This window comes from Papaver somniferum, chromosome 3 (genome assembly GCF_003573695.1).
Source record: "Papaver somniferum cultivar HN1 chromosome 3, ASM357369v1, whole genome shotgun sequence".
Lineage (NCBI taxonomy): Eukaryota > Viridiplantae > Streptophyta > Magnoliopsida > Ranunculales > Papaveraceae > Papaver > Papaver somniferum.
Window position 1 is genome coordinate 42,554,635 of NC_039360.1, and position 12,504 is coordinate 42,567,138.

At 36.3% G+C, this 12,504-nt stretch overlaps 1 protein-coding gene across 3 annotated transcripts; it reads left to right on the forward strand.

The window, feature by feature from the left end:
• The first annotated feature begins 440 nt into the window (after positions 1–440).
• LOC113355985 (protein SUPPRESSOR OF MAX2 1-like) lies at positions 441–8,949 on the forward strand. Of its 3 annotated transcripts, XM_026598975.1 has the most exons (4): positions 441–626; positions 5,157–6,315; positions 6,675–6,963; positions 7,063–8,949. In XM_026598975.1, the coding sequence occupies exons 1-4, from the start codon at positions 536–538 to the stop codon at positions 8,680–8,682; spliced, it is 3,159 nt and encodes a 1,052-aa protein (XP_026454760.1). In that variant the 5' UTR covers positions 441–535; the 3' UTR covers positions 8,683–8,949. The 3 variants fall into 3 exon arrangements, with proteins under 3 accessions (XP_026454760.1, XP_026454758.1, XP_026454761.1); XM_026598973.1 differs by lacking the exon at positions 441–626 and having other exon boundaries at positions 4,511–6,315; XM_026598976.1 differs by lacking the exon at positions 441–626 and having other exon boundaries at positions 4,513–6,315; positions 7,066–8,939.
• Positions 8,950–12,504: the final 3,555 nt, after the last annotated feature.

Consider the following 12,504-nt stretch of genomic DNA (forward strand, 5'->3'; position numbering starts at 1 on the left):
TTCCTCTTCTTCTTTCTTCTCTCTTCTTCTCTGATTCTCAGGAGTCAAAAATTTGGGAGTATATCAATCAGAAATTCCCTTTTGTCTAAATTCACTTCTCGTCCAATTCAATTAATCTTCTCCTTCTTCTTCTTTATAAAGATAGAAAGGAAAATAATTTCTTGCTGGGTTTTTAAGTATTGTCGGTTGATTGAATCTTCTTTAAATTTATTTTTATTTTTATTTTTTTCCAGGGAGAAAAAAGTGCCAATTTGTCCACTTGATAAGAAAATCCCAATTTGTTATAAGATTCCTAGATAACAGAGAATTTCAGACTCTAATTTTCATTTCTAAACCCAACCCTCTTCTCCTTCTTCATCGAACATGGACAATTTGGAAGAAGAAGATAGATTATGATTTATTGGAATGAAGAGATTGAAGTGTTTTAAGTACGGCGGTTAGTTAATTTGGATCATTTTTCGGCGAAGATAATTTGATTTGAATTGAATTGAAGATAAGAACTTTGGGGGTTAAAATTTGAGAGAATTTCATCATCATGAGAGCTGGATTAAGTACAATTCAACAAACCCTAACACCAGAAGCAGCGAGTGTATTAAACCACTCGATAGCAGAAGCAGCAAGAAGAAATCATGTTGGGTACTTATATTGAAACAAAAAAAACTATAAAGAGTTATCTAGTGTGTTGGGTACCCTTATCTTATCACAATGCATTGAGATATTGGCTTCCACCAACATCGTAGGACCCTCACTAAGAGACATGTAACTCTGAACAGAATTGTAAAAAAGAACATCATAAAGTAAAAAGCTAGAAATGAAAACTGGTATCTGCAACCAAACTTGTTTATGTCTTTGACGTACATTAATTTAGGTTTTTAGCCTTGTTAGCATACATTCGTTTGAAGATTCCGAACTATTGAAATTTTATTAGATTTTACATTTACTGAGAGAAAATCTAAAATTTCGTTCAACTCTTTTGAGGACATAGTTTGTATCAACTCTCATAGTTAATCCCTTTTATCTTCTTCATAGTATCTTGGTTTATTCTTCAATATTATACCTATGAAGCACATGATCTTTGAATTATAGCGTTGCTAAGTAATGGATTTAAAGAACACACATTCGGTCAATGTTTTCTTAAACTTTTCCCATTCCTAAAGTGGGAAATGCCTTTTTTTTAATTTTTCTAAGTGAATTTGTTATTCACAAATTACCGATAAAATAAAATAAAATAAAAGCATGACTAAAACAAAATAAAAGCGTGACTATAAGATTGAGACATAAATCCATAGCTTCCTGAAAAAAGAAATACAAAAAAATAATAGATAAAACATATTCTTTTCAAATCATACTAATAGATGTATGGTTATCAGGTTCTATTAATTAGTAGCTAATGTTTCTGATGCAATAATCATAATCAAATCCAGGGAAATCCTCTGATCGATACATCCTGGATTCAATGCTGCATCAAAACGATTTTTCTCGAAAAATTATTCAGTATATGTCGTACTTCTCTACATAAATGTTTTTAGTTATTATAAGTATCCGTATTTTTCCACATTAATTAATAAAGTTGGTGATTCCGAAAAAAAAACGTATTCGTATGTACAACATAGTCAGTTTTGTTTAAACTCTTTTAGGTATTATCGACATCGATATTTATTAAGATATGCTTCTGTGCAGATTCTTTTAGGTATTATCAGCGTGCTGATATTTACAAAATTTCCAATTTCCCGCATGCTTATTTGAATTTTATTTTACTATGTTTTGATTGAATAAGTGATTAACAACTAGTCATGTTATCATGTATGTAAGGTATCTCATTTCGATAACATGACTATCAAAACTAAATCAAACAAAATTTGGACGTAGCGTAAATACTCCATCAACTGCACAAATTAGAGTTCACTTGCATCCGAGCTTACTGGCTTGGACATCATTATAAACAACATGGTGTCCCGTCTCAGTCGCAACTGAGGCACCATAACTATTTATCTCTATGAAATTTTAGGATCTGATCAAGTATTTGACGACTATCTTTTGGATTTTAGACTTATTTGAGTTCTCCCATTGTAATACTAAAAAAAATGTTTTAGACTAAGTTGAACTCTTTTATCGTAAGATAAAAGAGAATCAAGTCTTCTTTGATTAATTTTGATTTTCTATAAAGAAATTTTCGTATTAACTCTTAACTCAACAATTATTTCCCTGTCAGATCTTGTCTCGTCAAGATTGAGAAACTCATCTCGGTAGCCTCGACCGTTTTTTTTTATACCCGGAAAGGATAAGGTTAAGTTAATATTGATGAAAGGATAATTATAATCAAACCCCGGTAAATCCTGTGTCTAGATTCAGCACTGCCTCAAAAGGATTTTTCTCGAAAAATTATTCAGTATATGTAGTGTTTCTGTAAATAAATGTTTTTAGTTACTATCAGTTCGACTATCTAGAACATAGTCAGTTATATATATACTCTTTTAGGTTAATATCGACACCGATATTTATGATATATCTGGTTATGTGCAGATTCTTTTAGGTATTGTCAGTCAGTCGATATTTACGACATTTCCAATTTTCATTCGGGTAATATGGCCATCAAAACCGAATGAAACAAAATCTGGACATCGCGTAAATACCACCAACTGCACAAGGTAGAATTCACTTACGAGTTTATTGTCTTTCTATTTTGTACTTTGTAGTAGCACCACAACTACGTCCACTTATGTATTTATGTGATTGATTGAGTATGAAATCATTACAAAATAACGTAGTTCCCGATCTCAGTCGTGAGTGAGACATCGGGACAATTTATTCTTGATGAAATTTTAGGATCTTTAATCAAATATTTGATGAATATTTTTGGGATTTTATACTGATTTGAACTCGCTCATCGACCATCGTAATATAAAAAAAGATGGATTTTTGGATTAATCTGAACTCATTTATCGTATAAATGATAAAGAGAAAAGAGTCTTTTAGGGTTAATTTTTTTCTGTAACGAATTATCACATTGATTTTCGACTCTGCAATTATTTCTGAATCAGTTCTCGTCTCGTCGAGATTGGGAAACTCATCTTGATCAAGGACCGGAAAAATCCCGACAGCTTCGGCCATTTTTTTTAAAGGATAACGTTAAGAAAGAATAATTATAATCAAACACTGGGAAATCCTGTAATACGCCTCAAAAGAATTTTTCTCGGAAAATTATTCAATGTATATAATAGTCTTTTACATAAATGTTTATAGTTATTATCGGTATCGGTATCGATATCTACAACATAACCAGTTTTGTATACATTCTTTTAGGTATTATCGACATCGATATTTATGATAAATCTGGTTCTGTTCAAATTCTTTTAGTAGTATCAGTGTGTCGATATTTCCAATTCTCTACATGCTTATCTGAAAAGTGTTAATCTAACCCAATCAGTATTAAACCAAGACGAGAAACCTTAGATGTCCTACGAAAATGTTCGTGCACAAAATCTGGATTAGCTACTTCTTCCTTCGTACTAGCACCACAGAGTCACAGTCACAGACAGATATGGCTCCTCGACGTTAGCTGCAGGAGAATTTGAAAGTTTAAGTAAAAAACTTGCTCAGTTGTACGAAAAAGCCAACATGGATCCCGCTTGCGGGAGGAGGTTAGAAATCAGAATGTTACGCGCACTATTCAAGACGGGGAAGTGAATAAAAGTTTGGAAAGGCGTAAAAGGTAAGTGAGAGCGTGCGGTATGGAGAGGGAATATCATGATTTTCCAGAGATTTTCACTCCCCCCACTTTTTCACTTCCTCCTCTCTTTTCATCTTTACTTTATTTTATTTTAATCTGCAAAAAGGGAAACTTGAAAAGTTGCGCAAAAAGTGTGTCCCAAAAGTAAAAAAAAAAATCATTTTATTTTAAGTCCTTAAAAGTAAGAAAGAGATTCAAGCAAGAGAAAATTCCTTTTTCAGTTTGCGTGTTATAAAAAAGCAAATATTTGGTTTCAAAATATTCAAAGTAAAAAAAAGAAAACATGAAAAGGTGTAGTCAATTTTAGACTGACTTTTAGACAAGTCTCTGTTTTTTCGTCCGTGAAAAGGTATTTTTCTTTCAAATTTTGATACATATATCAGCGTACATATATAGTTAATTACAGTACATTGTAGAATTTTACATCATCATCAACATATACAAGAAAACGTTAAAAAGAAATTGCTGTCAAAAATTCTGAAGAAGAAGAATAATCAACTACTCCAACCCAATTTTATTTTGAGGTAAAAAAGATTTATTCTTTGTTTCAATTTCTTACCGTTTGTTTTTGTTCAGATTTTACAATTTCCATTTCTGGTTTCATTTCAAAACTCAGCTTCAAAAAGTTGTTTTTGAGCTTATTATCACTTCTCTGTAAAAACTAAAAAAGCTTTTTTATTTTTACCGGTAAAATGATTTTTAGCAGCAGGAATTAAATTTTTTGAGGTTGAGTTTGTTTGTTTTCGGGGATATATGTTTCATTCAAAGGACGGTGCTTTTATATCCTCTTCCTCTTCTTCTTTCTTCTCTCTTCTTCTCTGATTCTCAGGAGTCAAAAATTTGGGAGTATATATCAATCAGAAATTCCCTTTTGTCTAAATTCACTTCTCGTCCAATTCAATTAATCTTCTCCTTCTTCTTCTTCTTTATAAAGATAGAAAGGAAAAGAATTTCTTGCTGGGTTTTTAAGTATTGTCGGTTGATTGAATCTTCTTTATAAATTTATTTTTATTTTTATTTTTTTCCGGGGAGAAAAAAGTGCCAATTTGTCCACTTGATAAGAAAATCCCAATTTGTTATAAGATTCCTAGATAACAGAGAATTTCAGACTCTAATTTTCATTTCTAAACCCAACCCTCTTCTCCTTCTTCATCGAACAGGGACAATTTGGAAGAAGAAGAAGAAGATAGATTATGATTGATTGGAATGAAGAGATTGAAGTGTTTTAAGTACGGCGGTTAGTTAATTTGGATCAATTTCGGCGAAGATAATTTGATTTGAATTGAATTGAAGATAAGAACTTTGGGGGTTAAAATTTGAGAGAATTTCATCATCATGAGAGCTGGATTAAGTACAATTCAACAAACCCTAACACCAGAAGCAGCGAGTGTATTAAACCACTCGATAGCAGAAGCAGCAAGAAGAAATCATGGACAGACAACACCTCTACATGTTGCAGCAACATTATTATCATCACCAACTGGTTATTTACGACAAGCTTGTATTCGATCTCATCCGAATTCATCACATCCACTTCAATGTCGAGCGCTCGAGCTTTGTTTCAGTGTTGCACTTGAAAGACTTCCATCAGCTCAGAATTCATCACCTGGAGGACTTGAACCACCAATTTCAAATGCTTTAATGGCTGCTTTGAAACGTGCTCAAGCTCATCAAAGACGGGGATGTCCAGAACAACAGCAACAGCCGCTTCTGGCTGTCAAAGTTGAATTAGAACAGCTTATTGTATCGATTCTTGATGATCCGAGCGTTAGTCGTGTTATGCGTGAAGCTAGTTTTTCAAGTCCGGCTGTTAAGACTACAATTGAACAGTCTTTGAATTCAACTAATTCAGTTGTGAAATCGTCTTCTTCGAGTATCGGTTCTGGATTGGGTTTTCGACCTTCGCCCATGGCAGCTGCAGCAAATAGGAATCTGTATTTGAACCCTAGATTACAGCAGCAGCAGCAACAACAAGGGAATTCTGATCAATCTGGGCAACAGAGGAAAGATGAGGTGAAGAAAGTTTTTGATGTTCTTTTCAAGAGTAAGAAGAGGAACCCTGTTTTGGTTGGAGATTCAGAACCAGAACCTGTTATGAAAGAACTTCTGCAGAAAATTGATAACAAAGAATTAGGCGGTGACGGGATTCTTAGAAATGTTCAGGTGATTAGTTTGGATAAAGAATTCACTGCAGATCGAACCCAGATCTCTGCAAAAGTCAAAGAATTAGGGGATTCCATTGAAACCAGATTAAGTAGTACTAGTGGTTGCGGTGGTGTAATTCTGAATTTGGGAGATTTAAAATGGTTAGTTGAACAAAATCAAGCTTCTGGAGGTGTCTTGGGTTCAAATCCAATGCAACAGCAACAGATGGTTTCAGAAATGGGGAAAACAGCTGTAGCAGAGATGGGGAAATTGTTGGAGAGATTCGGAGAGGGTAGTAATGGGAAATTATGGCTCATCGGAACAGCTACCTGTGAAACTTATTTGAGGTGTCAAGTTTATCATCCTACAATGGAGAACGATTGGGATTTACAGGCAGTTCCGGTTGCTGCCAGAAACCCTCCTCCGGGCTTGTTTCCAGGGTATGTATTTCTCTTAAATTATTTTTTAGAACAGTGTATGTTTCTAAATTTTAATTCACGTTTGGCTGATAGAAACGTCTACATCTGAGAAAATGAATTCATTTTAAGAACCATAGCCAATCTTTTCAATCGTTGAAATTGTTTATCACGTAGATACTTTATGCTTCGTCCTGAGTGTTAGAAAGATATGACAAACAGATTCCTGAATAGGAAACAAGGATAAATGATTTCGTGGGCATGACGAAGTTCCCTTTTTGATTATTCATCTTCTTGTAAAGGAGGGGAAATAGTATTTTGGATGCACAACAGTCAGATGCTCCAAAACTAAATGATTTTGTGATAATCTTTGGTAATTACAGGCTTGGGGGTAATGGTTCACTTGAATCTCGCTCTCCAATGAAAGGTTTATCAATTGCATCAAATCCTTTATTCAGACGTCCGTCTGAAAACATGGATCCTTCTAAAAGGACGACTACCTGCTGTCCGCTATGTAAGGAGAATTCTGAAAAAGAAGTAGCTAAACTAGCAGCGGAATTAGAGAAATCTTCTTCTGATTCGAAACAAGAATCTGCTCGACAACCCTTGCCGCAATGGCTACAGATTGCAAAGCCTCAGAATGATAATATCGATTCGACAGACCATTCAAATGTATGTATTCTGAAAGTCTTATTGAAGTTGCTGTATTATGGTCCTGAAATTTCAATACTTGGATCATAGCTAACTCCTTTGTTTTATAACTGGACTTAGCAGGCTAAGGATCAACAGATGATCTTGAAACAGAAAACTGAAGAAATACAAAAGAAATGGAATTTGGCTTGCTTGCGCCTTCACCCCAGCTTCCACCGTCCCAATCCGAGCTCAGAAAGAAGCGGTGCAACTGCTATGCCAATGGCAAACTTAAACCTATACAAGGCAAACCTACTTAATCGCCAACATCTCCCACCCACCTTACAAATAAACAAAAACCTTGGAGGAACACTGCAAATGAACCCAAGCCTCTCACTAACTCCACCTGGACGCCGGTCTTCTCCACCAAGAAGTCCCGTGAGAACAGAGCTTATTCTCGGGAACTCAAAATTACAAGAAAATACACTTGACGAAACCCACATGGAGCGCATCAGGGATCTCACAGGTTGCATATCTTCAGAGTTTGAGGCGAAAAAAGATAAACTTGCCAATATATTGGATCCAGACTCGTTCAAGAGTCTTTTCAAGGGTTTGTTGGAAAAAGTATGGTGGCAACAAGATGCAGCCTCAGCAGTTGCTTCATCTGTGGTCCAATCCAAGTCAGGAGATAGCAAACGCCGTGGGTTTGGGATGAAAGGTGAGACATGGTTATTATTCGCAGGTCCTGATAGAATTGGAAAAAAGAAGATGGCATCAACACTAGCGGAATTAGTTCGCAGACAAAGTCCTGTTACAATTCGCCTTGGTTCACGTTCGGATGAGGATGAAGAATCAGATATGAGCTTTCGCGGGAAAACAACATTAGATCGAATAGCAGAGGCAGTGAGGAAAAACCCTTTTGCAGTGGTCATCCTCGAAGACATTGATCGTGCAGATATGCTTGTTCATGGTAGCATCAAGCGTGCAATGGATAGAGGTCGATTGCCAGACTCGCATGGACGAGAAGTCAGTCTAGGAAACGTCATATTCATCTTGACTGCAGATTGGTTACCTGAAAACGCCAGGAACTTCCCTAAATCTGCACCGCTAAATGAAGTTAAGCTTTCATCAATAGCCCAATGTGGGTGGGAATTAAAACTGTCAGGCGGAAAGACAGCCAAACGCAGACCTGATTGGCTCCGTGATGAAATTAGATCCACAAAACCGAGAAGCGACATGGGTTCCTCACTCTCTTTCGATCTTAATGAAACAGCAGATGCCGAAGAAGACATGACAGACAGATCCCGCAATTCAAGTGGTGTTACAGTTGAACAAGAGCAAGAATACAGCTTAGTGAACAAACTACATGCTCCGGTTACATCATCTACACTCGAGTTATTCAAGTCCGTGGACGATGAAATTATATTCAGTCCTATCGACTTTGGTCTTATTCGAAATAGAGTGGCGGCAACAATATCCTCGAGATTTTCTTCAATCATTGGAGATAGATGGTCGATAACAGTGGATGAAGAAGCACTTGAACAGATTGTAGGTGGTGTGTGGTTTGGTCAGAGTGTTGGTTTGGAAGAATGGATAGACAGAATTTTGACACCAAATTTCCATCAGCTGAAAACTACAAGCTTAGCTTCAGATGAAAATGTAGCTGTGAAGCTTGTTTTGGTGAAGAAAAGTTCAGAGAAAAGCAGAATTCATGGAGATTGGTTACCAAGCAAGGTTACAGTAGCTATAGAAGAAACGTAAAACAAGGGATACAGTGGGTAGATATGTAAATATGGGTAAAAGACAGTTGGAAACGGTTAGGAGGAAGTTTAATACTTAGACGGCGGGAGGCAACGGAGTTGGAGTCTTTTTCTTCTTTTTTGTTATTCCTTTTTTTTATATATTTATTATTATTGAATATTAAATTAAATCGATCAAATAAGTTTGAGAGTTTAAATACCTCAATATTTGTTTATATTGATATAAAAAATTTCATTTTCTAAAATTTATCCAAAATATGTTCCTTCTCTTGTGTTGTAAAGTTGAGACAGCGAGTGGAATATCTTGTAAGCACCTGAGATGTTAATACCGAGGCCGGCAATGGTTGTTCTGCAAACCATTTGTCATGCAATCTTTCAGAGAGTTGGTGGATATATTTCATTCACCTGTAATCTCAGATAAGCATTCATGAGTCACATTCACAACCTAGATTTAGAGCGGTAAAAAAAATAAAAATTACGGAGTAAATCATGAAGCCATAAATGCTCCCACCCCACAAAAATTTAATAGTCCGCCCTCCCTGGTCTGAAAGAAGAAAGCCATTGGAATGCCTTAAGAGGGTGGTGCAGTAGAGTTTCCCGTCCTCGTGTATAGATGGTCCCTCAATCAGTTAAATCAGGTTGGATTTTATTAAAGTCCTAGAGACACTGATGTATCAAAAAACACGTACTTCAAATTTCATCATTAAATTTTGCACCTTATTTTTGCATTATTATTTTCTTTGAATGGTAGCCATCATACTTTTTAAAAGCTTTAAAATCTATATTTAATGTTCGTACTGGAATATCATTGACCTTCCAAATAAATAAAAACCATTTTTAATTAGCGCCGGACTGTGAAAATGATACATTTGATGCTCAATTTTGATCCAATTGGCTTCATCTTGTCCTTATATGCGTCAGTAAAAAAGGTTAAATGTGGACACAGTACAAGACCGTCACTTTCTCAGCCGGCTATTTATTGGCCGGCAGCACTTTCCACCGATAAATAGTCTGACTTTTGACGTAAATCAAAAGTTGCTTGGGAGAGTGGTTGACAAATCCATCTTGCATGAGTCTTCAAGTTCAAAGTTATTATTATCACACTGATTTTTATTAAACGCGTACTGAGCTTTCAAAAGAACGCGTTCCATCTGACTATTCAATAATCTGGAACAGTATAATAATTCTTGATTATTATATCTAGAATTATCTTAATGTTTGGAACTGGTAACATAAACTATGATTGTTTATCTTAAAAAAACATGATAATGGCACCATGCAAGAGTTATGGCACTTAAGTTGTGAACCATCTTCAAATTCCCTCTTAACCAGAAGTTCATGCACACGTACACTTTATTTAATAAACCCTAACAATTAGATGAGGGGGAGTTAATGCATCAATCATCATGCGCCTGATCCAGCACTTAGTCCGGCGTTGCTGGTGCATAAAAATATAATGTTTCTCTAGTACAGTGGTAATCTATGGAGCGATTGTACTTATGATTTGAGCCTATTTATTCATTATTAACGGATTTTTTTCCACATCAGTAAAGATAATTCGATGCAGGCGAGTTCTTAACTCAGACCGTTCGTATCATCATCCAATGAATTGGGATTGTGCTTTCGAACAAACTTTTCATTTATTTGTTAAGTTTATGAAAATGCCGAAACAACTAGTCTTAGCAGCCTAATTCTTGTTGTTATCTCCTTTCTTAGTCATAAATGAATTAGTAAGAAGAACTTAAGGACTTGCTTACTTATTGCACTTGGTTCATGTATCTTTTTTTCATTTGTCGTTGAAGTCTTTAAATTGATTTAACTCATCAAAGTCACAAGGACCACTTATTATTATTTCTACTAGTTGCTAGCTATTTGACAATATATCTCTTTATTGCATGTGTGTACTTGCATGCAACTTGGTCCTCAGCTATTCTAGCCAGACGCGCAACGCATTTGACAAACGAACGCGTCTTTAGACCAAATTCTAGACCTCCTTCCACTTCTTCTTGGGTTGTTTTTTGTCTGTAGATTGATAAAGGCAATTCACACTGCGACATTTATATATATACCCTACAAAAAATGGACAGGCAGATAGGAACAAATGCGACAATGTCGATATTGATAAGAGAGATTTAATTTTAGAGGCCCCCTTCAATTCATACCAATAATTCATGTGATCACATTCATTATACATATTGTGGGTAGTCATCTTGAATATTAGCTAGCCAGCTTCTTCATTATGATCAATTTGTGGATATCCCTTTCTTGTACTCAAAACCTTGTTGTGTAGGCATTAATGAGAAAGTTGTTTTCTAATAAGCATTGCCATCCTTGACCACTTGATATTGCAACTCGAAATCGATCACTAGATTTTTATTGGTTATAAAAGTTGGAATTAGTCGTAGAGCCGTGTAAGCTAAGTTAGTGACCCTGTTTCAACTTGTATTTTTTTTGTTTTTATGCGCCAAATAGTTTTAAGGAAAAACATTAGGAATTAAGGTTGTCGACCAAATTAAGATGTTAATGAACTTCGGTTCGAGTTAGTATATGTATATGTAATAGCTTTATCACAGAAATAAAATCGGTGCTTCAAAACTATATAACATAAAATAGAACTTAACAAACACCTAAAATTTACCAACAAAGAAAGAAAAAAAAAAGAGAAATAAGCGATGAAATTTACTATTGTTAGAATGCTGGTTTATTAGGATGTATTTTAGTTAAAATCAAGTTGATTATTAAGGGCTATTATAAATAACAATCCTTCGACACTAACTAAACCGAAAGCCGAAAGCCCTTTTGTCCAAGAATAAGTCTCGGGTAGGCTAGCGATTATTTTGTGAAGAATCGTCTCATAAAAATGTGGCAAAAGTTTTGATGCCGGCCGGCTTGCCTGCCTAAACACAACGCACCATAGGAAGGAACAGTCCCTGGCACATTTAGTGCCATGTTCATTTTTGGTACAGAGGATGAAGTGGTTACCACTTCAGTGGGTTTACGCATTCGCGACTATCAAAGTAGTGTATCTGCTTACACCATGTCCCTGCTGCGGAGATACGGAGGGATTCTCCCATTCACGATCCTACCGGCTGCAGAGCTACAGGGGAGTCCACCTTTCACAATTCTGCTGAATTTACAAGTTCACAGGTTGCGCAATCCAATTAGAGAAAAAGTCGAAAGTTAGAGGGTCAGTTCACGTACCTCGTGCACATACCTCATTCCCAAGGGTTGCTTGCTCTCCACGCACTTCAGTCGGACGTCAGCTCTTTCTGTAAGTCCCGCCGGTTGAGGTCCCATTTGACCAACAACTTGATTCTACCTGGTCGTACAAAACAGACAGTTAAAAATAAGAGGGTCAGTTCAGTACCTCGTGTACATGCCTCGGTCACATGGATCGCTGCTCTCCACGCATTTTAGTCCAGCGCCAACTCTTTCTGTAGGTTCTTCCGGCTCAGATCCAGTTTAATCAATTCATCCCACATCAGTTTCGGTCGGCCCCTATGTTTGGTCTTCGCTGGAGATGCCCAAACCAACGAAGTCGATGTTGGGTGAGCATATCCTCGATTGGTGCTACTCCAAGTTTGTTACAAATAAGTTCATTTCTGATTTTTCTGTGCCTCGTATGTCCATAAGCCCAGCTCAGCATCCGCATCTCAGTAGCATGCAGTGCTCTTATGTGTGGGTTTTTTAGCCTCCTCGCACTCCGCTCCATACCGTTTTATAGAACTTTCCTTTCAATTTAGCTGGGACCTTACGATTGCAAAGGACTCATGTCGTCATTCTCCATTTTCCCCATCCTGCTTGGGTTCTATGTCGAATGTCC